Genomic DNA, 27,322 nt, shown 5'->3' with positions numbered 1-27,322 from the left:
TGCTCTCCGCTAAGCCCGACACTTCTCTGAAAAGGATTCCCTCCCGATGTCTGTAGAAGCCATTCTGTACTGTGAGTTCAGGCTTTCAAAGTATTTACTCTGCAGACACAGCGCCGGGACATGCGGGACCTGGGGGGGAAAATCCGTGACAATCTGACAGCTGCCCGTGACGCGGGGCAGAGGTAAGAAAAACGGGAAAGTCCCGTCAAAATCGGGACGGTTGGGAGCTATGTGTGAGTGTTATCTTCATTCTGGGCTGTGGGAGAAGCAGAGAGGAGCTTGTAGCAGGATGACATGTAAGTGCCTGAATCTAACATTGCACCGAAACTGCGCCAAAATTGCGCCTAAACTGTGTTAAAGTAAAGTGATTAATAAGAGGCAGAAAATATACTTATCACAGATGGTTGTAACTTGTGATAATTCTGGCAAAACAGTGCGCCAGAATTTAGGCGCAACTACTACACTTAGGCGCACAAAAGTGATAAATGTGGCCCTATATTTTCTATTCATTTTGCAACTCGTTTGAAAAATAAAAGTATGAGATTTCGTGGAAAACACAAAAATGTCTGGCTGGCTCCAAACTTTTGAGCGGTAATGTATATTTCATAAAATCCATAATAACCAATTCCATAATATTTGTAAAGAGATTTCGCTAACAATGGAGGAATTCTGTCTTCATAAATGCGACCACACATGTATCACATGAGATATTCATCTTACCAACATATGTCCCTTTGGGACGGCAGATCATGGAGCCCATATCACTGTATGTATAGTCCAGCTGCAGCCCGTACCTGTGATTGGAGAATACAGAAATATTACATTACTGATCACACGGACTGTAATAGTGGTTCATTAAATACAATATAAAAAAATATTTAAAGGAAGCCTACCATCTACCTGTTAAGGTAGATCCGGCGGCAGGTTCGTCTAATGTATAGATGTATAGCCCTTTTTAGGCTAATTCTTCTGTGGCCGATAACTTTAAAAAAAACTTTAATTTGCCCAACATTCAAATTATCTAACAAGGCTTCTGGGGCGATAATAGCCGGAGCTGAGGCTACACGACGCGGCTACCCCACGCCCCAGTAGCCTCTTGTGTTCCGCCTACCCCGAGATCTTCAGAGTGCATCTCCTGGTAGCTGCGCACACTTGTCTGTGAACCTGGGTTCTGCACATGCGCAGAAGCTCCGGCTTCAGAGCCGAGAACGTGCAGCCGACGGCCTGCATTTTGCGCACGCGCAGAACCCTGGTTCACGGACGAGTGCGTGCAGAAACCAGGAGCTGCGCGCTGAAGATCTTGGGGTAGGTGGAACATAAGGGGGCTTGGAGTAGCCGCGCCGTGTAGCCTCAGTAGAAAATTAGCATATTGGGTGAATTAAAGCTTATTACAGTTATCGGCCACGCAAGAATTAGCCTTCAAAAGGGCTCCACAACTGTACATTAGAGAAACCTTAATGGGTAGATCTGTGTTGATAGGTTTCCTTTAACACTGTGTGAAGCCTAGTGCCCCATAGTTTCTGAATGTTTGGGATGATTTTGTAAGAGACTATAGACTTCAGGTTGACTATACAGACAGTCCCCTACTTAAGAACACCCGACTTACAGACGGCTCCTATTTACAAACGGACATCTGGATATTGGTAATTTACTGTACTTTATCCCCAGGCTACAATGAACAGCTAAGTTTTAGTGTTAATCCTGGTTCTCATGACAACCCAACATTTTTAAAATCCATTTGTCACAGAGACCGAAATAAATTTGTCTGGAGCCACAATTATAAAATATACTGCTTGCACAGGTATTTAAGAAGTGTCTGCACCACATTTGTGTAGCACGCAACTTTTTTTGTGGCGCGGCTGCACTAGGCATTACACAACACTGGTGCTCAGTCGGACCGTGCACCGTATTTAACATGCAAAGTCCGACAGAAGTGCGTCCCACACCCCATGTAAAAGGTGCACCTAAAAATAAGTTGGTGCACTCTGTCTGAGCAGTGCAGGGGGCGCCAGATTCATGAAGAACAGGCACCAGAAATCCTGAATCTGGCGCCCCCTACACACTACACAGGTAACTGCACATAGTACAGACTGCGCTGTTCTTAGTAAATTAAATGCAAAAAAAATTAAAAGTGTCCTGTAAGAGTTAAAGGGGCAAACATGTAAGAGGGTCATTAAGAAGAGTAGGGACAATTCTGAAGGGCACTTGTATCAGAATTGAAATGAAGACTTACAATGTATCAGAATTCGGCATAAGAAGTTCACACGGCATTGCTCCAGAATAAACCCTGTGAAGGGGAAGATATCGGGATTACGTATCCATTTTAACGCAGTTATAGAAATAGAAAACGAAACAATGTCATGTTATGGATTTGCAGATTTACATTACTTTTATATCAGCTTTAAAGAGAACCTGTCACCAGTTTTTACCCCACTAAACTACTACTAGAGCCCGGGGGGTATGAAATGTCCTTTCACATAAAAGTTCCCTCTATTATGTGAAATCTCACCCATTTACCTATAAAACAAACTCGCCCAAAGTCAGGCAAATATGACTAGTTTCCCCTCATTTTCACAGATGAAGAATTTTAGTGGTAACTGGGTAGTGTCACTTCATATGCCCTCATCTCCTGTTATATAGCTCCTAGACACAAGGGGCTCATTTACTAAGGGTTGCAGATGGCACTTTCGTCAGACTTTGCACCTTTTTCAGCGATTACACGGCGTGCACAGATATTTAACAAGCGTCTGCGCTGGGATTGGGTCGCACACGATCGTTTTCTGTCGCTGCTGCGCTGCTTTCATGCGACAGAAATCGGTGGCTGGCCGTTGGACAATCCGAATGATTCGGACTGAGCGCGGGATTTAACTTTCGAATTGTGTCGCAAGACAATGCACTTACATGCACCAGAAAGAAGAAGGTGAACTCCGGCGGACCTGAGCGGGGAAGCGACACATGCAGGATATCGGGGGCACGATCTTGGTGAATCGTGGCACAGTGCATTATGGGCGGACAATGCACTTTCTTTGAACTCCTCCGGACAGGTAAGTAAATGTGCCCCAATGTTTGTAGCTGCCTGTATCTCTAGTTCTGTGGATCACAAAGCCATAAGCCCAATATGATCTGAAAGATGAGATTCTCATCTTTAATATGACAGAAAATGTTTCTAGGTGCCATAGAACAGAAGACCGGGGCGTCTGAGGTGACACTACCTCTGTGGTATTGAGGAGAGAAGAGTCATATTTGCCTGACTTCGTATTTTTTTAATTGCAGGTAATAAATAGTGTAGATGACAAAAGTGAGAGTTGTAATAACAGCTGCTCGGTGTCTCTGTGTTCCTAAAGATAAGAAAAAGAGGCATAAAATTAACTCTTTCCATACCTAGGGAATATTTCCCTTGGTGATTTAGCTCTGTAAAATTTGACTATGCAGGGACTGGGCTGTTTGTAAAAGAGTAACGTATTTAGACACTTTATCAGGCTCCTTAAAGGACATCTACCACCAGGATGAAGGATTGTAAACCAAGCACACTGACATACTGGTGTGCGCCCCCCTCTGCTCTTCTGCTTTTTTTTTAGTTTCTTATGCCCTGGTTTTTAAGAAAAAATACTTTAAAATTATGCAGATGAGCTGGAGGGGCTCCAGGCTCCATTAATACCTATAGAGCCCTCGGGTTCATTTGCATAATTTTAAAAGCCTTTATTTTGTAAACACAAGGGCATACACCAGTATGTCAGTGTGCTTGGTTTACAATCCCTGATCCTGGGGGTGGATGTCCTTTAACCTCTCAGCTGTGAGTGGATATAGGAGAGAAAGCTGATTTCCACAAACTGCTTAAATAAGGAAGAAAGGAAGGGGAAAAGAAGGGAACAGGAACAGATTTTGCTAATAAAATATATTACAAAGTTTACTTTTATCATTTGCACTATTCATTCATGGCTCCCGAAGAAGCCTAAGCGAAATGTGCGTCGGGTAACGGGGAATCACAACAGTATACAGGTTTGCAGCGATACACTAAAAAAAAGTATGCATCCAACCATATAAGAAAACTAAGATTAAACAATATATAGATGGGAATGGATGGGGCATTATTTACCTGCTATACTTTATTGCGGTGGTTCCCCTATTGTGTGTTTAGGACCATTTAGGTTAGCAAAATAATTCATTTCGGTATCCCTGGGGATTATCTAGGGGATTATGGGGTTAATATTGGTATAAGTGGTGATCTAGGATAGGGAGAGAATTAATTCTAGTAATTCTGATGGTTAAGGGCAGACAAATGATACCATTCAGAAGGGTTGTCTGCATGTTATTGGTGAGAGTCATTGATCTTAACCCCTTACTAATCAGCCATTTGGTGGTTTTCTGGAGTATTCTTTGGTCTGGGACAAATGATACCAGGGTCGAATCTGGGAAAAGCATTATTTTGCCTGATACACAGACACTGGAACCGTTAAACTGGACCAAGCCAGAAGTAGACAACAAATATGTGAGGACCATCAACCAAAGTCTGTTTAAAGGGCATCTACTACCAGGATGAAGGATTTATGCAAATGAGTCTGAGGGGCTTCAGGCTCCATAGGTGTCAATGGAGCTTGGAGTCCCTCAGGCTCATTTGCATACAGTCCTTCATCCTGGTGGTAGATGCCCTTTAAAGGACATTAACCACCAGGAGGAAGGATAGTAAACCAAGCAGACTGATATACTCGTGTGTGCCCACTCTGGCAGGATTCAATCTTCTTTTAGCTTATTATGCCCTGGTTTTTACATAAAAAAGAGGATTTTAAATTATGCAAATGAGCCTCTGGACTCCATAGGTGTTAATAGAGCCCAGAGCCCCTCAGGCTCATTTGAATAATTTTAAAGCATTTTTTTCTTAAAAACATGGGCATAAGATACTTAAAGAAGAGTGGATGCTGCCAAAGGTGAAGACCAGTACGTCAGTGTGCTGGGTTTACAATCCTTCATCCTGGTGGTAGATGTCCTTTAAGCGTCTTTATTACAACCTGTGCAGCATTACTAAACATTTTGTTTGCAAAATTTGAAGAAAATGAAAAAATTCCATATTTAATTTACCTGAGAACTTTGACATTGTTTCTTTGAGAAGTTATAGTGGTATTACTGCCATAGGCATCAGTCAAGATTTTGCCTCTGATTGTGATCAGAGAACCTGAAAAATGATACAAGTTAGATACATCTGGAAATCCTCCAGTATCAGTGGACACACTATTTAAAGGGGAGTTTCTACCACCTTCATCCACGACAAAGCTACGCATTATATTATACCCTAAACTACAGTGAAATTGTTCTTTAGTCCTCACTTTTCCAGAACAATCAGTGCAACCAAAATGTTGAATAGACTCTCTACTGTCAGGTGGGTGGTGTCAGGCTCTCAGGACCACCCACCTGACAATAAAGAATATATCTGAATATATCTGAAATTAACTAGAATTATTTCAGATAGAATGGCGGTGGCTAGAGAAACAAATCCAAATGTGACTATAAGGAGCAGAATATAGCAAAATGTATTGCTCAGGAATGGTAGGGGGTAGAAAAATCATTTTTTTTTGCTTCTTTCTTCTCCTGTACAGAGCATAGATATAAGAGGTTACAGATGAACTATTTCCTTACTTAGGGAATATTATCCTTAATGATTCAGCTGAGATTACTCTATGGGGCAGATATATGAGTGATTCTATGCCAGTTTTCTGATGTAATAGCAAATTCTTGTTATAATTGCAACTATGCCACTACACTTCGGCGTGGAGGGTTGTAGAGGGGCAAGGCTAGCACTGGAATGGACCGACATGGAGCGCAGGTTTTTACACAAAACTATGCCAGGTTAGTCCTGCCGTAGTTTTACCTAGTGCCCGCATCGCTCAGCCAATGAATCAAGAGTCCTCTTTATGTATCCGTCAGGACACGACGGGGTACATCTGTTAGTATCCCTCTGTTACTTCTCCGACTGCTCAGCCAATGCATCAGGAGTCCTCTTGATGTATCCGGCAGGACATGGGGGTCCATCTGTCAGTGTCCCTCTGTTACTTCTCCGACCACTCAGCCAATGCATCAGAAGTCCTCTTGATGTATCCGGCAGGACACAGGGGGGGACCCTCTGTCAGTGTCCCTCTGTTACTTCTCCGACTGCTCAGCCAATGCATCAGGAGTCCTCTTGATGTATCCGGCAGGACACAGGGGGGGACCCTCTGGCAGTGTCCCACTGTTACTTCTCCGACCGCTCAACCAAAGCATCAAGAGTCCTCTTGATTTATCCGGCAGGACACGGGGGGGGATCCATCTGTTAGTGTCCCTCTGTTACTTTTCCGAACACTCAGCCAATGCATCAAGAGACCTCTTGATGTATCCGGCAGGACATGGGGGGGTCCCTCTGGAAGTGTCCCTATGTTACTTCTCCAATTGGTGGTTTCTGAGGAGTTACCTTGGCATCCGGGGGTCTGAATGAGACCTCCGTAACTGTAAATGAAGTGTTACATCAGATTCTCCTATCCTCTGTTCTATAGCAACTAGAAATATGTCATATTAAAGATAAGAATCTCATCTTGATGATCACATCAGGCTTATGGCTTTGTAAGCTATAGAACTGGTGATAAGACAGATAAGTCATAGTTGGAAATGTAAGCTGAAGATAAAGATCCAGTTCCCAACTATTTTGTAACTTCCTATATGTCCAGTTCTGTAGCTTCAGAATCTGAGATCGGAAAGAGGAGGTTTCTAGGTGCTATGGAACAGAAGATAGAGGCATCTGATGTAACACTCCCCCTGCAACCACTGATGTTGCGATGAGGTGAGAAGAGTCACGTTTGCCCGACTTTGGATACATCCTTTTTTTGCCTAAACTATCGGTTTTTGGCCATAAACAAAATATGTCCTGGGATCAGTGGCAAAGAGCCCAGAGGGTGGTCTGAGGAGGTCACTCCAGCTGGGATTTAGTGGTAGGTTTCCTTTAAGGTGTTAAAAAAATCTGTATAAAAAGTATACATACCTGGAGTCCCAGACAGTGGTTCTATACTCTTTATCACTGGGGTGTAGTATGGATCAGTCTGAAATGAGATGATGAATCACATCAATTATTCAGAATAATTGTATTCTATACTCCATAGAGCACTGCAGAGAGAAGAGGGGGCGGGGTTAACATGTACATTCTCATTCTGCCAACAGCCATCTGAGGGATCACTGACAGAGGCTGATAGCAGGGGGAAGGCTGCTGAATAGAAGAGCAAGGAGCAAGTTTCGGGAAACTGAACCAATTCCCGAAGGGCTTTCAATTGCCTGCCCTTCAACATATCAAAAGTATTTTTAAATTACTGTTACTCTTTGAGGAGAGACCTGCCAATCAAGCTTTAAGGATGTAGTAGGGAAGGCGCTCTGCGGATGCTTCTATATTTCAATTGTTATACAAACAGATTCCAGGTTTGAGGCAAAATTTACAACAAAAAGAATTCACATACCCGGAAATTCAGACACCACCAATAATAGTATTGGCAATAATCGCTGGTGAATGCAGGAACTCCATCAACAATGACTCTGACAGAGTAATAATCTATCGGCATGGGTCTGCAACACAAGAAAATAGGTTTTAATTTTATCAATTCCGGTCCCTGAATATTCAGAGCGACCCACACAAATATGATATAGAACATCTATTCATTTACATACAAGATGCAAGCCTTGGATACATTCACCAGGAAATAGATGCAAAACTCTAAGGCTACATTCACACGGACATATGAAAGCGGCCGTATCCGTACCGTACCGTACCGTTTTTTTACGGATTACATACGGCCACATTCATTTCAATGGACAATACGTCTGACTATTTATATTGCCGTTGTCGTTCCGTACCGTATACTGGCCGTATAAAAATATAGAGCATGTCCTATTTTCTCCCGTATTTCAGTTCCGTATGCTCTAGAAGTCTATGGGGACGTATAAAATACGGGTTACATACGTGCTGCATACGGATGAAAAATGTCACGTATATACGGCCCGTAAATACGGGACTGGAGAAATCATACGGTCGTGTGAATGTAGCCTTAGTATGATAGGAGCAGATTCTGGTTATAGGTGAAGAGGCGGACTACCTGGTGTTACAGACAATTTGGGTGGAGTGACTGGAAACTTTCTCGACATCACATGGGATTGACAGGGTTCGTGACACCAGCTGGACGCTGTTCCCCAGATTCTCCTTTCCATCACCATAGTTGAACTGATTTGCATCTGCAAACCCTACAAAGTATGGAAAGATAATAACATAACCAGAGAAGTCACTGTACAAACATATATATATATATATAATCTATACAATATATACAATATATGTAAAAACAATAAAGGGGTTTACCAGTTTCAAAGAAAAAATCCCTAGGGGTCAGGTACAAATTCTAAATACTTTTAGCTTGCTGTGGTAGTACAGACCCTCAGCTTACTGTATGTGCCCTCTACTGACCCAGAAGTGTTCCTTACATGGTCTCCAGCGTATTTTTTGGTCCACAGGGGTCTGGTAGATTTTAACATGTATTTAGATGGGGGATGGGGGGGTTGAGGTTTTAGAGCCGGGGTGTACTCTAAGCCCAGGTCATGTCACATTATTCTACACAAATAATTTTCTCACAGACTTGTTGACTATGGAAGAAATCTTTGAATTCCCTCTGTACCCGTGCTTGTTATATTAAAATTTCTCATGGTTATTTTGTATGCGTGTAACGATCTGGGTCTGGTTTTGGTGTCTAAGTGTTGTAACTTACTGCAGGCAGGAATCGTAGGGGGACATTAATCATAGGTTCGCCTATTTTTGAGCCTGGTTTGTTCTCTGTTTTGGCTTGTGATCTATAATGGATCTAGTTCTGCCTTAGTAAATGCGTTTTGGATTTTTCGCCTGTCCGAATCATTTGCGCCAAATTTGTCTCAAATTGTTAGATCTCATTTGTGAGCAATAATGAAAGGAGAATGAGAAAATGTGACAGAACGTTCAGGGCTTCATCTCTGCACAAAAACTATCATTGTGATGTAACTGCAGGGACTAAATGTGACAGAGGTGTAAAAAAAAAAAAAAAAATTCTTGCTGAAATGAGTCTTTTCCTTTTTTTTATTATAATTTACATGAAATGGAGACTGATAATATTCTCAGATCTGTACAATAAGACAATAATCACTCCCATAGATGATCCCATAGACAATGATGAAGTCGTTACTGGAGAAATGTTACATTATAAAACTGCTCCGAAGTACCATATTTTTTGGACTATAAGGCGCACAAAAAATCCTTTGATTTTCTCAGAAATCAAAGGTGCGCCTTATAGTCCAGTGCGCCTTATATATGGACCGCACTTACAGACAACAGCTGCCTTGTACTGTGCACAGGTCTGCCACCTGCTGGTCACTCATCCTTATAAACAGGTGCGCCTTATAGTCCAGTGCGCCTTATATATGGACCGCACTTACAGACAACAGCTTCCTTGTACTGTGCACAGGTCTGCCACCTGCTGGTCATTCATCCTTATAATCAGGTGCGCCTTATAGTCCAGTGCGCCTTATATATGAACCTAGACATTTTAGCAGGCATTTATTGATGGTGCGCCTTATACTTCGGTGCGCCTTATAGTCCGAAAAATATTCCATGTTGCATAGAGGGAATTTTTGGCGCAAAAAAACGCTCAAAACAGTCTAACAGACTATGATTAATGTCCCGCATAGTCAGTAAAACCAGAGGTTGGAACACATATGATCACAAGGTCGACTTCTGGCATGTATGACCTCTGGCTTTACTGACTACGATTCCCGCCTGCAATAACTCAAGGAAGTTACAAAACTTAGACTCCAAAACAAGACCCAGATCGTTACAGAATAATCTTGCAAGGATGTATAGTCAAGGCTGGGTTTAAATAGGAAGTCCAATATAGAAAGGGGTGGAGCAAGGCCAGGGAAACAGGAACTAGGAACTGGAAAATAAAAAACTAGGCTAAGGATCAGCACTGGAGCTGTCCAGAGAGTTGCATAGCTCAGCTGGTAGAGCTGCAGCCTGGGACAGCAGAATCCAGACAATGGGTTTCCATTTCAAGTTTTCTAGTTGTGTTAAGGGGTTGGCTATTCTCAGAAAAATAATTTATACAATTTTCCTATATACTTTCTACATCACTCCTCACTGTTTTCTAGATTTCTGTTTTCCGAAATTCCACAAAAAGATTAATTCTTTACTTTCTGTGGATAAAAACTCATCCCTTGTCATGTGATGTCACACAGGTGCACGGCTCAATATATCCCTGGTCATGTGATGTCACACAGGTGCACGGCTCATTATATTCCGGGTCATGTGATGTCACACAGGTGCACGGCTCATTATATCCCTGGTCATGTGATGTCACACAGGTGCACGGCTCGTTATATCCCTGGTCATGTGATGTCACACAGGTGCACAGATCATTATATCCCTGGTCATGTGATGTCACACATGTACACAGATCATTATATCCCTGGTCATCTGATGTCACACAGGTGCACAGCTCATTATATCCCTGGTCATGTGATGTCACACAGGTGCACGGCTCATTGTATCCTTGGTCATGTAATGTCACTCAGGTGCATGGCTCGTTCTATCCTTGGTCATGTGATTTCACATAGGTGCAAGGCAAATTATATCTCTGGTCATGTGATGTCACACGGGTGCACGGCTCGTTGTATCCCTGGTCATGTAATGTCACACAGGTGCACGGCTCGTTGCATCCTTGGTCCTATGAAGTGCATGGCTCATTGGGGCTCATTTACTAAGGGTCCGAATCGAGCACTTTCATCGGATTTGCCGATTTGCACTGAATTGCCCTGGGATTTTGGGGCACGCAATCAGATTTTGGCGCATCGGCGCCGGCTTTCACTCGTCAAAAATCGGGGGGTGTGGCCGTCGGACAACCCGACGGATTTGGAAAAACCACGTGATTTAAAAAACGCCCTACTACATGCCACTTCTTCTCAGCCACCACAAACCATTACAGCAGTCGCCACTGGGCAATATTTACAGATGAGAATAACTTAGACAGAGATTTATAAATCGCGGATACAGCCAAAGATGCTTTCGGAAAGCCTACAATAGAGCAAAACAGATCTCCAGAATGGAACTGCTATATCCAGAAAAGAAAAATCATGAGGATCAAAAGGTAAGATTCATTATGGAGAACCATTCACAATGGCAGAAAATGAGACAAGTAAAGTAAACCCTAATATCATAAAAGGTGAAACATTTATGGCCAAAAGTAATACGAAATGACACATAAATCACCTATTACACAAGGGGCGGTGATATACCATGTCACGTGCCCATGTGGTATGATCTATATAGGTATAACCACCAGGATTCGTGAGCATGTGCGGGACATTAGGGCAGCAAGTGACACAGAATTTTGTACTGATTGTCCTACTTCAGCATACCTGAGCCGTACAGTGCAGGAACCAAAAATAGAGAATGAGAAATAAAGTGCACAATGCTATAACTAGGAACCCCCGAAAGGAATTTTTCCGTCATTGTAAAACTCTATTATGTACATAGAGGTTATAACTATATTGTGTACATAGATCCACATCCATATTAATTGTGAAAGTCCCCCAGACTATATATCATGCTGCAACATCCCTAAACAAAGAATAAAGTGTACAATGCTATTGCTAAAAACCCCAAAGAAATTTTGCCTATCATTGTTATACATATAGGGGCAGATTTACTTACCCGGTCCTGTCGCGATCCCGCGATGCATTGTCCGACGAGGATTCGGGTCTGCCGTGTTTCACTAAGGTCGTGCACCCGAGTTCTTGCATCCGTCGCTTCCCCGCTGAGGTCCGCCGAAGTTCACCTTCTTCTTCCCGGTGCTTGTAAGTGGGTGGCTTGCGACACATTTCTAAATCTTAAATCCCGCGCGCTGTCCGAATCCGTCGGATTGTCCGACGGCCTGCCCCCCGATTTCTATTGTGTGCAAGCCGGCGCCGATGTGCCAAAATCCGATTGCGTGCGCCAAAATCCCAGGGCAATTCAAGGCAAAACGGAAATCGTCGGGAAACTCGAGGAAAATGCATCTGACGGACCCTTTAGTAAATGAGCCCCATTGTGTACAGATATCCAAAATGATGCGATGAGGCAGCACTCCGGTAAGTGTAAAGGTGATCTTTATTCACCCATGGCAAAATAAGGTGCAATGTTTCAGCTCATCCATAGAGCCATTATCAAGCGTATGCTTGCCATGGGTGAATCAAATCAGTTAAAAACATCATCATAATGAGGCCAAAAGTGTGTGTAGGGGGGGGGGGGGTACAAATATATATATATATATACCCTGAGGGAGTTACTCATCAAGGAATGCAGCAAAACCAAGGTTCTCATTAAAGGAAACCTACCATTTGATTTGATACATTATGAAGCAAACATACATTGAGAATACTGTAGCTACACTGATGCAGGATCATATCTTGGTTAATCCCTGAGCTGAGTGGTTTAGCGGAAAAATTAATTATAACATCCAGGACCTTGGGAAAGCTGGGACAGTATGTAACACATTACATGGGAGCTTGTACTTACAAATGGCGGTTAGTGAAGACATGACTAATCAACCTGCGCTGGATCACTCATACACAGCAGCTGGGGGGATGGTAGATGAGATTTGTAAATTGAGGCTGATACCCCGACATTTTAGACAATTTCATATCTGTAATGCAGATGAGCTGACGGGCATTGACCATGTCCATAAAACCCTTAGAGGTGGATCACTAACACGACAACACTTACGTAAAGAATCGTAATGGATTTGGTTACTTAAAACCGTTCAGCCAAAGGCCTGAGGCAAACTATAGAACAACGCCCCCTCAGCCCCATACAGGAGTAATATATTAGGTTATTTTTTTTTAGTAAATGGGTTCTCCATGCAGGGTCTCACACCCATGCTGACATTTGAGGTGAAGAAACACTATTTTTAAGCGTCAGGTCCTGCTTTGTAGCAGATAACTGTGCCACTGTTGCCGCCCCTCATCTTACTGCAGGTTGTGCTGCCTGAGGCAAGAGGCTCAACTTGCCTCATGGCTGGTGCACCCCTGACTGAAGGTATATGGAGTCATTTTTGATAGATCTTCTGTCTAAAATACATCCAACATCTTTGGATTTGTGTTGGGATTTATCATTTTGATGCAGATTTGTACAGAATACACCATCCTGATTCTATATTGAGACACTTCTCTATCTGACACAACCAGCAGCTTCTTCTGGACAATATTGGAGCATTCAGTGTAAATTAATCACTCATGATTCCTGGTGGGATCTTTCAGATTTTCAGAAAACTCTTTTTCCAGTTGTTGTGATGTATTGGTGTTTGAGTGCCGGGGCCCCGGTGTGTGTGATGGGTTGTGAGAAGATTTATGTATTGTGTATCACATTTACGGGTAAGTTAATATGAATGTGTGATCTATGTACACAATATAGTTTTACAATGATGGAAAAATTCCCTCGGGGTTCCTAATTATAGCATCGTGCCCTTTATTTCTCATTTTCTATTTTTAGTTTCTGCACTGTACGGCTCAGGTATGTTGTAGCAGGATATATACTTTATTTGGTAGGTGTGTTGTATGATACACAGATATTGCTCAACTGGTTTCTGACTGAGCGCTCTATGTAGGAAGGTTTGCTGTATATCATATATTCCACCATGTGGTAGTGCTGCAGAATGTCTGGCATGATTGACAAGTCACACACGGATACTTTATTATACTATTTAATCAAATGCAGGCAAGTTGAATTTGTATGTAAGTCGAAACTGTATATTTTATAATTGTAGCTCCAGAAGAAAAAAAATTTTGCCCCAGTGACAATAGGAGTTTCAAATTTTTTTTGCTGTAATAGGACCAAGAATTATCAATAAAGCTTCATTACAGACACCTTACAGCTGATTATTGCAGTCTGGGACTATAGTAACATCCAGAGAGGTCACCAGAGGTCACAGGGGGCAGAGGGGTCCGTCTGTAACTAGGGGTCGTCTGTATATTTATTTACAGATCATATATAGTCTAATAATTATGTCTTAACATCATCTCTATTATACTTCTGAATACTTCTGATGAGTCCCGATTACCTTGGATACTTACATGACCCAGGCGCATGCGCTGGGTTTTGTACTTGCCTTGAGGATGTATTACCAGATCGTCACTTCCGGAGAGGTCTGCGCCGTGATACATCGCATCAGTCTCAGTGAGTGGCTGTGATTGGTATGAAACCAAATTCAATCCCCCTGATGAAGGAGTTTCCTCCGAAACCCGCACTGGCCGGCACGCTGGCGTCTGGATCCCTATTCCCATCCCCCCTTGATGTTAGCTTGTAGGTGTACTCTGTACCTGTGTTCTGGATATTTATAGCTTTTTGGCTTTTCTAGAGGGATGTAGTGCTGTTTACAACTAATATGTTAATTCAACATATCCAGCATTTTATATCCATGTGTACAGTATGTGGGATCCCGTATCGTGCCATGTCGTATATGATTACACCTGACATAGCAGCCATTTTCCTTTCCTATATATGTATTTTATTGTAATTTTAATATCCATTCTTAAAAATTCTATTTTTAATCCAACTCTTTTGGCCTACATTATGTATTTCCCCGGATTTTTGTGGTCTGGTTTATATACACTATGATATATAATGAGTGGTGCACCTGTGTGACATCACATGACCATGGACCGGATTTTATCCACAGGAAGTAAATAATGATGTTTCCTGGTTCAGCAAGGAGATTCTTTCAAGCATTGAGGAATTGATACAGAAAGTATATTGGAAAATTGTAGAACTGTCCATCAAACAAACTATATCATTTATTTGCGGGAAGTAGACAATTCCTTTAAAGTTCTGTTCACTAAATGTAATTTTTTTTTAAAAAATCTGATGTATAAGATTTTTGTTTTGCAAATGATCAGCCTTTGCACGTACTAAGGGATGTGGATGTAGGAGCTCAATGTTACGGGTAAATAAGTTATTTTATAAATTATTTTAGAATGATTACAATAGAGCAGCCACTTTATATGGATAAATTAAACTTTAGTGGAGGTTTTCAAGAATTTATTAAAGACACTTATTCACCCTAGAACATGTTGGCCCACCAATCCAGCAATGTCTCCAGATCAGGTGACCAAACCCAACCAATAAGAACACAGTATGATAGAAACACCTTCTGACCTTCCCAAATATAGTTGATATAGTTCACTCACCTTCTCCTCTGATAGTAATTTTTGTTGCACCATTCAAACTGCCATAAGTGGGTGACACCTGATTGACTTTGGGCTCTCCATCTGCAAAGAAAGTCAGTGACATGTATATAGGTTTAGCTGAATTTTGCTATGAATACTATAGATATTTTTATCTACTTTGCAGCGACATAACTAGGATAGACAAGCCTGCTATGGGGCCCTACTTAACACTTTAAAAATATACATATGTGTATACTCACACATGCAAGTTACAATCACACATTTATACACTCATGCGCACACATACAGAGCATATACACACATACAGTGCTATATACAGACATACAGCATATATACACACTTACAGTATATACACACACCACAAATCACAGATACAGCATGTATACATAACATGTATAATTGTACTGCAGTATATGTTAGAAATGATCAGACCCCCTGGGGCTGAAGTACCCTAGGGGGTATACATATACAGTAAAAAGAAAATTTAAAGGGGTTGTCGGGCTGTTAGAAAAATTTAGCATGTGAGCTGGGGAGGGCTTTTTTAAAAAAAGCAACTCCTCTCCGGCACACCCACCGATCTCCTGTCCCTCCCCTTCCCAGCCCACCTGTTAAAAATTTTTAACAGTAGGACAACCCCTTTACAAAATCAGGAATCACTGCATCCCAACAGTCACTTCACACCTCTATGCAGGGTCCGTTCTAGCCTTTTTGCCGCCTGAGACGAAAATTAAAATGCCGCCCCCCGCATAGTATTTTGGGTATATATTAGGTATAAAAAAAGTCCTCATTTGTCATCCACAATTAAATTAACCAATGACTTTGCTAACCAACTTTCATGTAGCATTAAAACTCTCTAATATTTATTATACACTCGGGACCTGGCGGCGCTGTGGAATTATCTATAATGGAGGGAGCGGCAAGGTGAATGATGATTCACCTTTGTGCCACCCCCTTAAGGGACTGGACATCTGCCGCCTGCGCGAGATTCTCATCTCAACTCATGGCAGATACGGCCCTGCCTCTATGTCAGGATGAGAATCCAGGTTCTTTTGTTACTCCCACCTGAGTAGTAGTAAATACACATCCTGAATTGGATATACAGAGTAGGATGGGTAAGACATCTGTTGTCCACCATCTTGAGGAAAGATACAAAGGACAGACTTTTAAAAGGGCATGGTGGTTGAAGAGAAAAAGTAATCTCCCCTCAATACCATCTAGGAGGATTCTACACAGAATACACCACACCACCTTCCTTGAGCCGGCTGAGTACCTGTATCCCTTACCTTCACTCTGTTAATCTATTCCCCTGTTAATCTGATCCCTCTTCCATCGCAGTGTGAGGATACTAGTGGATATCGGATGTAAACAAACATGGTGGCGCACTGGTACAGGACATGCCTTGACGTTGTAGTGTTGTGACGTTACTCGCTGTGCCACCATCTTTGTTTACATCCGATCGTCTATGGCAGAGCAGGGAACTTATTGTTTCCTCACTCTGCCATAGGCTGAAGTCAGGACACATCGGCGGGATACAACCTGGGGAGCCCGGACCCAAACACAGTTGGCGATTTGCCCACATTTGGTGGGGGCCCCTTTAAGGGCACAGTGGTGGGGGCCCCGGGGCGCGTGCCCTGTGCACCACCCTATAATCCCGCCTTGTGTTTTAGCATTGTATACCTTTAGTGTGTCAATAAATTTATTTTCATATCAATACTGAGTGTGGTAAATGATAAGTGCACAACACAGGGCAATTAGAAACAGAAGAGAAATAATCTTATAATCAGTACGGTAAGGAAGTTACTGGTATTAATTGTAACACCACATAATAACTGATAGCACTGCAGAAGACACAGTGTAGAATGCTGTACAATTAGCCTCGCGGGACTAGAAATGGTAAAAAAATATTGTGAAATATAGTAAATTAATAAAAAATAAATAAGTCTTCTGTTGGGTAGTGCCATAATCATGCAGAACTGTGAAATTTAGTAATTTACACAAATGTAATATTTGCCGTAAGACACCGGAGCCAAACTTACCTATAATCTGAATAGTGGAAATGCAGAGAAGAAGGATTTCTATCATAAGTGGGGCCATGGAGCCACCAGCCGGAGCTGCGGGAGGACAAAACACAAGGATATTTTTATCATATTTTATTCCCTATTTAATAGGCTGCACAATGTCATGAACAATATAAGAGCAGTCATGTATTGTCTATGTATTATTCTGCTCCTCAGGGGATGGACACAACAATCAAATGCTCCTTCCACTTCTCTTTATCCCCCATCCACAAAATAGGGGAGAAGGTCTCTATCTATCTATCTATCTATCTATCTATCTATCATCTATCTATCTATCATCTATCTATCTATCTATCTATCTATCTATCTATCTATCTATCTATCATCTATCTATCTTCTATCTATCTATCTATCTATCATCTATCTATCTATCTATCTATCTATCTATCTATCTATCTATCTATCTATCTATCATCTATCTATCTTCTATCTATCTATCTATCTATCTATCTATCTATCATCTATCTATCTTCTATCTATCTATCTATCTATCTATCTATCTATCTATCATCTATCTATCTATCTATCTATCTATCTATCTATCTATCTATCTATCTTCTATCTATCTATATATCTATCTATCTATCTATCTATCTATCTATCTATCTATCTATCTATCATCTATCTATCTTCTATCTATCATCTATCTATCTATCTTCTATCTATCTATCTATCTATCTATCTATCATCTATCTATCTTCTATCTATCTATCATCTATCTATCTATCTATCTATCTATCTATCTATCTTCTATCTATCTATCTATCTATCTATCTATCTATCTATCTTCTATCTATCTATCTATCTATCTATCTATCTCCTATATATCTATCATCTATCTATCCATCTATCTATCTATCTATCTATCTATCTATCTATCTATCTATCTATCTTCTATCATCTATCTATCTCATATCTATCTATCTATCTCTCTATCTATCTATCTATCTCATATCTATCTATCTATCTATCGCATATCTATCTATCTATCTAATATATATCTATCTCATATCTATCTATCTTGAGAAAGGTGCGGTTTTAGCACCGAAACGTCGCTGTGTGATGGAATAAAAGTTCACCACTTTTCTACAATTCATTGAGTGCTGCCTCTTCACTACGTATATCAAGGACCCATGCCAAGGGATCATCGGCTGTTGCACCAACTACTAACTACTGGCTTGTGCTGCTTTGGACTTTGCATTTTCAAACTATCTATCTATCTATCTATCTATCTATCTATCACCTATCTATCTATCTATCTATCTATCTATCTATCTATCACCTATCTATCTATCTCATATGATGGGGCCACCAGCCAGAGCTGCGGGAGGACAAAACACATGGATACTTTGTATCATATATTTTATTCCCTATTTAATAGGCTGCACAAAGTCATGAACAATATAAGAGCAGTCATGTATTGTCTATGTATTACTCTGCTCCTCAGGGGATGAACACAACAATCAAATGCTCCTTCCACTTCTCTTTATCCCCCATCCACAAAATAGGGGAGAAGGTCTCTATCTATCTATCTATCTATCTATCTATCTATCTATCTATCTATCTATCATCTATCTATCTTCTATCTATCTATCTATCTTCTATCTATCTATCTATCTATCTATCTATCATCTATCTATCTATCTATCTATCTATCTATCTATCTATCTATCTATCTTCTATCTATCTATCTATCTATCTATCTATCTATCTATCATCTATCTATCTATCTATCTTCTATCTATCTATCTATCTATCTATCTATCTATCTATCTATCATCTATCTATCTATCTATCTATCTATCTTCTATCTATCTATCTATCTATCTATCTATGTATCTATCTATCTTCTATCTATCTATCTATCTATCTATCTTCTATCTATCTATCTATCTATCTCCTATCTATCATCTATCTATCTTCTATCTATCATCTATCTATCTACCTATCTATCTCATATCTATATATCTATCTTCTATCTATCTCATATCTATCTATCTCATATCTATCTATCTATCTATCTCATATCTATCTATCTATCTCATATCTATCTATCTATCTATCTATCTATCTATCTATCTATCTTCTATCTATCTCATATCTATGTATCTCATATCTATCTATCTATCTATCTATCTCATATCTATCTATCTATCTATCTATCTATCTATCTCCTATCTATCTATCATCTATCTATCTATCTATCTATCTATCTATCTATCTATCATCTATCTATCTATCTTCTATCTATCTATCTATCTATCTATCTATCTATCTATCTATCTATCTATCATCTATCTATCTATCTATCTATCTATCTATCTTCTATCTATCTATCTATCTATCTATCTATGTATCTATCTATCTTCTATCTATCTATCTTCTATCTATCTATCTATCTCCTATCTATCATCTATCTATCTTCTATCTATCATCTATCTATCTTCTATCTATCATCTATCTATCTTCTATCTATCTATCTCCTATCTATCTATCATCTATCTATCTTCTATCTATCATCTATCTATCTATCTATCTATCTATCTATCTATCTATCATCTATCTATCTACCTATCTATCTCATATCTATCTATCTATCTATCTATCTTCTATCTATCTCATATCTATCTATCTCATATCTATCTATCTATCTATCTATCTATCTATCTATCTATCTCATATCTATCTATCTCATATCTATCTATCTATCTATCTTCTATCTATCTCATATCTATGTATCTCATATCTATCTATCTATCTATCTCATATCTATCTATCTATCTATCTATCTCCTATCTATCTATCTATCTATCTATCTATCTATCTATCTATCTATCTATCTATCTATCATCTATCTATCTATCCATCTATCTATCTATCTTCTATCTATCATCTATCTATCTATCTATCTATCTATCTATCTATCTATCTATCTATCTATCTATCATCTATCTATCTATCTATCTATCTCATATCTATCTATCTTATATCTATCTATCTATCTATCTCATATCTATCTATCTTATATCTATCTATCTCATATATATCTATCTATCTATCTATCTCATATCTATCTATCTATCTCAAAGCTATCTATCTATCTCATATCTATCTATCTATCTATCTATCTATCTATCTATCTAATATCTATCTATCTCATATCTATCTATCTATCTATCTCATATCTATCTATGTATATATCTATTTATCTCCTATCTATCTATCTCCTATCTATCTATCTATCTATCTCCTATCTATCTATCTATCTATCTATATCATATCTATCCATCTATCTATCTCCTATCTATCTATCTATCTATCTATCTCATATCTATCTATCTATCTATCTATCTATCTACAAAAAGAAAGTCCAAGCAGCACAAACCTTCAGAGAAAAAGAAAAAGAAAATTGGGTGCAGGCAACCTAGGACCGGGCCTCAGGTCCTCCAGTAATAGTATAAAGAAAGCGGGCAGCACTCCGTTGTAGATAAAAGTAAAAAAGTGTCTTTATTCCATAGTGAGCAACTGTGACAGTGCTGTCACAGTTGCTCACTATGGAATAAAGACACTTTTTTACTTTTATCTACAACGGAGTGCTGCCCGCTTTCTTTATACTATCTATCTATCTATCTATCTATCTCCTATCTATCTATCTATCTATCTATCTCATATCTATCTATCTATCTATCTCATATCTATCTATCTCATATCTATCTATTGTGAGACACTGAAGGAGTTAACTGTGGATGGGCGGTATGTTTCCCCTAGGTTTTCCTATTATGCAAGGCCTTAGTGCTGAGGTTGAGTTGTCCAGCACCTTGGACACAGGTGGAGGTAGAAGCCTAATCAGCCTGCATAAAGCCGCTGAGCAGAGCTGAGAGTGTGGTCTCTCTGAGTGGAGGCTGGAGAGCACACAGCCCTGACCTCTGTGCCTGGAGCAGCAAAGTATTTTTGTTAGTGGTGAGAGAATCACTGTATAGTTAGCACCCTGACGGGTAGGATATTATTTGTTTTTATGCCTGAATGTGAAGGCTGTTTTATTTTGTTTCTGCTGCAATAAACGCAGGCTAGACCTGTTTTGGACTGTACCTTGGTGTCACTGTCTTGAACTGCATCACAGCACCCCGCTACCACGGTCTCTACTGGGCCAAATCTCCCACATATGGTGCTTCGGATTGAGGGCAGTTCAAAAGACACACACCTGAAAGGCTCTCTACATCCTGCAACATTGCATGGCCGGGGTGAAAGCAGCAGGCAAATTGCAGGATAAAGCCAAGATGGAGGACTTTATTAAATACCTGCAAGAGGAGGCCAGAGCTAATCGGCAGCAGCAGCAAGCCATGCTCCAGCAGCAGGAGGAGAGGTCCCGACAGCAGCAAGCCATGTTTCAGCAACAGGAGGAGAGGTCCCGCCAGCAGCAGGAAGAGTCCCGAGCTGATCGGCAGCTGCAGCAAGCCATGCTCCAGCAACAGCAAAAAGAGTCCCGAGCCATGTTCCAGCTGATGATGGAAAAGTTTTCTGGCGTTATGGCAGCACCGCAAGCGACGACTACTGAGGGGTCCCATACTGGATTGCAAGGGTACCCGGTTGTCCAGCGTTCCGCACGGGCTGCAGTACAAAAGGCTTTACAAAAAATGACGGCTACCGACGACGTGGAGGTGTATCTCACTGTGTTCGAGCGAGTAGCTGAGCGAGAGGAGTTACCGGCTGAGCAGTGGGCAGATGTCCTGGCACCGTTCCTGACAGGCGAATCGCAGAAGGCTTACTACGACCTGAGTGAAACAGAGGCCCGTGAGTACCCCCAGCTAAAGGCGGAGATTATGGCTCGTCTTGGGGTCACCATTCAAGTTCGTTCCAGCTGGGTCCACCAGTGGACTTACTCAGAAAAACTACCCCCACGCTCCCAAATGCATGACCTGATCCATCTTGTCCGGAAGTGGCTACAACCAGAGGACTGGACCCCAGCACAGATGGTAGAGAGAGTGGTTCTTGACAAGTTCACCCGTTCTCTGCCTTCTCGGCTCCAGCGATGGGTTGGACAGGCCGGTCCCACAAATGCTGAGGAGCTTGTGTCCCTTGTAGAGAGATATCGGGCTACGGAGGATCTTCTACTTACCTCTCCCACACGAAGCAGTGCCAGTGACAGGGTTACCAAACCATCTGGTAAGACTGCTACTGCGGAAAAGGGGAGACAGGTCAGGTTGGGAGGGGGTTCATTGGGGGGCGTGGATACACAGAAACCCAGTGAGGCTCGTGACAGAGGTCGTATCCAGTGCTGGCAATGCCATGAAATGGGCCATATTGCTGCCAACTGTCCACTGTCAGTGGAGCCAATGGACTGCAACCAGACCCGGCGAGTGTCACTGTTTGCCCGGCCGGTTCTGGCAGCCGAGTCGGTCACGGATGCAGAACCCCAAGTGTGTATGGTCACAATCGGGGGTAACACAGTGGAAGCCTTGCTAGACTCAGGGAGTCTGGTCACCCTGGTGCGGGGAACTTTGGTTGATCCTGGACTATACAGTGGGCGGAAAGTGGGAGTGTTGTGTATACATGGGGACACTCGCGAATATCCCACTGCTGTCATCAACCTACATACACCTTGTGGTAATATTACCCATGAAGTGAGGGTGGTGGGGGATCCTGTTTCATGAGGCTATTATCGGCAGAGACTTACCGGTGTTTTGGGATCTCTGGAGACGAAGACCCACCTCAGGTGCTGTTGCAGATAATGGACATCAGGTATGTCCGGCCTTGGCCCCTGAACCCTTTGAGGCCAATGTACCCACACCAGCAGTAGGAGTGACCCCATGTGATGAATTCTCTCCCCTAGAGGTCCTAGCTGGTGAGGTCGAGGGCCACGAGGAGGTAGCCGACATGCGGGACCTTGAGGGGGCTGCACAGCTACAGGACCCTACCTTATTTAAAGCACAGGAGAATGTTAAAGTGATAAATGGGGTACTCCAAATACCAGGGGCTGACAAAATATACCCCCGAATGGTGATTGTTGGGGAACTGTTGTACAGGGTTGACCAGGTACGGGGTGAGGAGGTTGAGCAACTTGTAGTACCCCAATCTCACCGTAGGCTGGTGCTAGATTTGGCACATAAACATGTGCTGGGAGGGCACTTAGGTGCTGAGAAGACCCGAGTGAGGATCCTGCATAGATTTTTCTGGCCCGGGCTGTGGGAGGAGGTAAACCGGTATTGTAGCTCCTGCCCTGAGTGCCAACTTACTGCCCCGGTGTCCCACTTCAGGAGTCCTCTGGTCCCGTTACCAATCATAGAGGTGCCGTTTGAACGGATTGCAATGGATTTGGTTGGCCCCATAGTCAAGTCCACAAGGGGGCACCAGTACATCCTGGTTATCCTGGACTACGCTACGCGGTATCCAGAGGCAATCCCGTTAAGGAACACCTCCTCCAAAAACATTGCTAGGGAGCTGTTCCAGGTATTCTCCCGCACAGGCCTACCCAAGGAAATCTTGACTGACCAGGGAACCCCATTCATGTCTAGAGTAATGAAGGAGATGTGTAAATTACTGCAGGTTAAACAGCTCCGCACCTCTGTATATCATCCTCAGACAGATGGCCTGGTCGAGAGGTTTAACAAGACCTTGAAGGGGGATGCTAAAGAGGGTGGTCAGCAAAGATGGGAAGGACTGGGATTGTTTGTTGCCTTATTTGATGTTTGCCATACGTGAAGTTCCCCAGTCCTCCACGGGTTTCCTCACCCTTTGAGCTGTTATATGGCCGTTCCCCACGTGGGCTTTTGGATGTAGCTAAGGAGACCTGGGAACAGGAAAGGACCCCCCACGTAGTGTGATTGAACACGTCTCCCTAATGCAGGACCGCATAGCGGCAGTAATGCCCCTTGTAAAGGAGCACATGACAAGGGCACAAGAGGCCCAGTGTAGGGTCTGCAATAGATCAGCCAGACTCAGGGCCTTTAACCCAGGCGACAGTGCTAGTTCTGGTGCCCACCGTTGAGAGTAAGTTCTTGGCGAAATGGCAAGGTCCATATGAGGTCATGGAGAAAGTGGGGGAGGTTAACTACAAGGTATCTCAGCCAGGGAGGAGGAAACCCGAAAAGATATACTACGTGAACCTCCTAAAGCCATGGAGGGAAAGAGAGTCCCTGATAGCCATGGGAGTAGAAAAAGCGTCTGTCCCCAAGAAGGTGACACCGGAGGTAGGTGTACCCGATGCCAAGGTGCCTGAAGTACGGATCTTGGAGTCCCTCTCCATGGCCCAGATTCAGGAAGCGAAGGAGTTTGTGCTCCGAAACGTTGATGTGTTCTCTAAGTTACCGGGTCGTACTTCAGTCATCAAGCATGACATCATAACCGAACCCCACATCTGGGTACACCAAAAACCCTACCGGGTCCCTGAAGCGCCGGCTAGCCATATCTGAAGAAGTCAGGCAGATGTTAGACCTGGGGGTTATCGAGGAGTCTAAAAGTGACTGGTCGAGTCCTATTGTGTTGATTCCCAAACCTGATGGTTCCCTACGGTTCTGCAATGACTTTAGGAAGTTGAACGAGGTATCCAAATTTGATTCTTATCCTATGCCCAGAGTTGACGAGTTGATAAAATGACTTGGACAGGCTAGGTTCTTCTCCACCCTTGACCTGACGAAAGGGTATTGGCAGGTACCCCTTACTGACAGGGCTAAAGAGAAGACTGCTTTTGTTACTCCTGATGGGTTATTTCAGTATGTGGTACTCCCCTTTGGGCTACATGGGGCTCCGCCACATTCCAGAGCTTAATGGATCTCGTGCTAAAACCTCACCGGAGATATGCCTCGGCCTACCTGGATGACATCATAGTCTATAGTAACGATTGGGAGAGTCATCTAGCCAAGGTACAAGCAGTGGTAGACTCCCTGAAGGCAGCAGGGTTGACAGCAAACACCCAAAAATGTGCACTTGGTCTGGAAGAGGCCCGTTACCTGGGGTACCGTATAGGGCGAGGTGTCATCAAACCCCAAGTAAATAAAGTGGAGGCGATACAGCAGTGGCCACGACCTGTGAGCAAGAAGCAAATGAGGGCTTTCCTAGGCATAGTGGGCTATTATCGCCAATTTATTCCCGATTTTGCGACAATAGCGGCACCCCTGACTGACCTGACCAAGGGTAGCAGGGCGGTGATGGTAAAGTGGAGTGAAGAGGCTGAGGGGGTGTTTCAGCGACTTAAGACGGTTTTGTGCGAGGGACTGGTACTGATCATCCCTAAATTCACCAAAACCTTTATTGTACAGACTGACGCTTCTGACGTGGGCTTAGGGGCTGTCCTGTCCCAATTAGTGGAGGGTGAGGAACATCCCGTGACATTCCTGAGCCGCAAGCTCACACCTCCTGAGAAGAACTATATTATAGTTGAGAGGGAGTGCTTGGCGATCAAATGGGCTCTGGAATCCCTGAGGTATTACTTGATAGGGCGACAGTTTACGCTAGTTACCGATCACTTTCCCTTCACCTGGATGAGTCAGGCTAAAGAGAGGAACGCCAGGGTCACAAGGTGGTTCCTAATGTTGCAGAATTTCAAGTTCACGGTAGAACATCGAGCAGGAAAGCTGCATGGGAATGCTGATGCCTTGTCTCGTACCCACTGTCTGATGGCCAAAAGTGTTCGCCCCCACAGGGTCAAACAGAGGGGGAGGGTATGTGAGACACTGAAGGGGTTAACTGTGGATGGGCGGTATGTTTCCCCTAGGTTTTGCTATTATGCAAGGCCTTAGTGCTGAGGTTGTGTTGTCCAGGACCTTGGACACAGGTGTGGGAACAGCCTAATCAGCCTGCATGAAGCCGCTGAGCAGAGCTGAGAGTGTTGTCTCTCTGAAAGGAGGCTGGAGAGCACACAGCCCTGACCTCTGTGCCTGGAGCAGCAACGTGTTTTTGTTAGTGGTGAGTTAGAGAATCACTGTATAGTTAGCACCCTGACGGGTAGGATATTATTTGTTTTTATGCCTGAATGTGAAGGCTGTTTTATTTTTGTTCCTGCTGCAATAAACGCAGGCTAGACCTGTTTTGGACTGTACCTTGGTGTCACTGTCTTGAACTGCATCACAGCACCCCGCTACCACGGTCTCTACTGGGCCAAATCTCCCACACTATCTATCTATCTATCTATCTATCTATCTATCTGTCTATCTATCTCATATCTATCTATCTATCTATCTCATATCTATCTATCTAATGTTGCACAAATGGAATAAAGATTCACCTTTTACCACCTACTACGGAGTGCTGCCTGTTTCCGGATTTATCTATCTATCTATCAATATCTATCTATCATCTATCTATTTATTTATCTATCTATCTAATATCTATCTATTTTTATATATATATATATATATATATATATATATATATATATATATATATATATATATATCATCTATCCATCTATTTATCTCATTTCTATCTATCTATTTATTTATCTATCTTTTAAAATGATGTGTTTGGAATAAATCCCCTTGTTTTTTTATTCACTACTTGTTGTGCTGTTGAATTCTTTGTATCTATCCATCATTTTGTCCATCATATATTTATTTCTTCTTTCTATTATCATTAATCTCTTATTTATTTATATGTATTTATTTATCTATCTCTATATCTATATTACATGTAATATTATCTATAAATACAAGTAATGACAATCCTCCTCCCTTACCTGGCTGTGGCTGTGTATAGGAGAGCAGACGCTGCGGTTCCTGGAGGTGACAGGTGAGTGTCCTGCTCTGCTCACAGACTCCTTTACTTCACCACTTTCCGCTCTGTATTTATACGGCATCTCCCCGTGGTAACACAATCTCGGCTACTTGTCACTCCAGGAATTTGTCATTGTCATGGTGGGGCTGATCCTACAAGAGGCTGACATGTTCTGCTAGATGAGGCTCGTACACTCTGTGTAACAAGATCTTGTAAGGTGATTATAGAATAAATACAGAATCAAACCAAAGTTTGCAGATCTTATGTTTGTTCATTGCATAAAACAGGTGCAG

The 27,322-nt window shown here is 42.1% G+C and overlaps 1 protein-coding gene across 1 annotated transcript in view; it reads right to left on the bottom strand.

The window, feature by feature from the left end:
- LOC140132489 (fibrocystin-L-like) overlaps positions 1–27,079 on the bottom strand; it is a 136,310-nt gene extending 109,231 nt beyond the window's left edge. The window contains exons 1-9 of the mRNA XM_072151315.1: positions 26,992–27,079; positions 17,280–17,354; positions 15,244–15,324; positions 8,103–8,247; positions 7,470–7,575; positions 7,004–7,061; positions 5,077–5,170; positions 2,234–2,287; positions 721–794 (exon numbers count right to left, since the gene is read on the bottom strand). Coding sequence (XP_072007416.1) covers positions 721–794; positions 2,234–2,287; positions 5,077–5,170; positions 7,004–7,061; positions 7,470–7,575; positions 8,103–8,247; positions 15,244–15,324; positions 17,280–17,337 — 670 coding nt within the window. The 5' untranslated portion in view covers positions 17,338–17,354; positions 26,992–27,079. The remainder of the gene's footprint in view (positions 1–720; positions 795–2,233; positions 2,288–5,076; positions 5,171–7,003; positions 7,062–7,469; positions 7,576–8,102; positions 8,248–15,243; positions 15,325–17,279; positions 17,355–26,991) is intronic.
- Positions 27,080–27,322: the final 243 nt, after the last annotated feature.

The sequence above is a fragment of the Engystomops pustulosus genome, chromosome 5 (assembly GCF_040894005.1).
Source record: "Engystomops pustulosus chromosome 5, aEngPut4.maternal, whole genome shotgun sequence".
Lineage (NCBI taxonomy): Eukaryota > Metazoa > Chordata > Amphibia > Anura > Leptodactylidae > Engystomops > Engystomops pustulosus.
The sequence above is the reverse complement of the archived record's forward strand: the minus strand, read 5'-3'. Positions and strand labels throughout refer to the sequence as shown.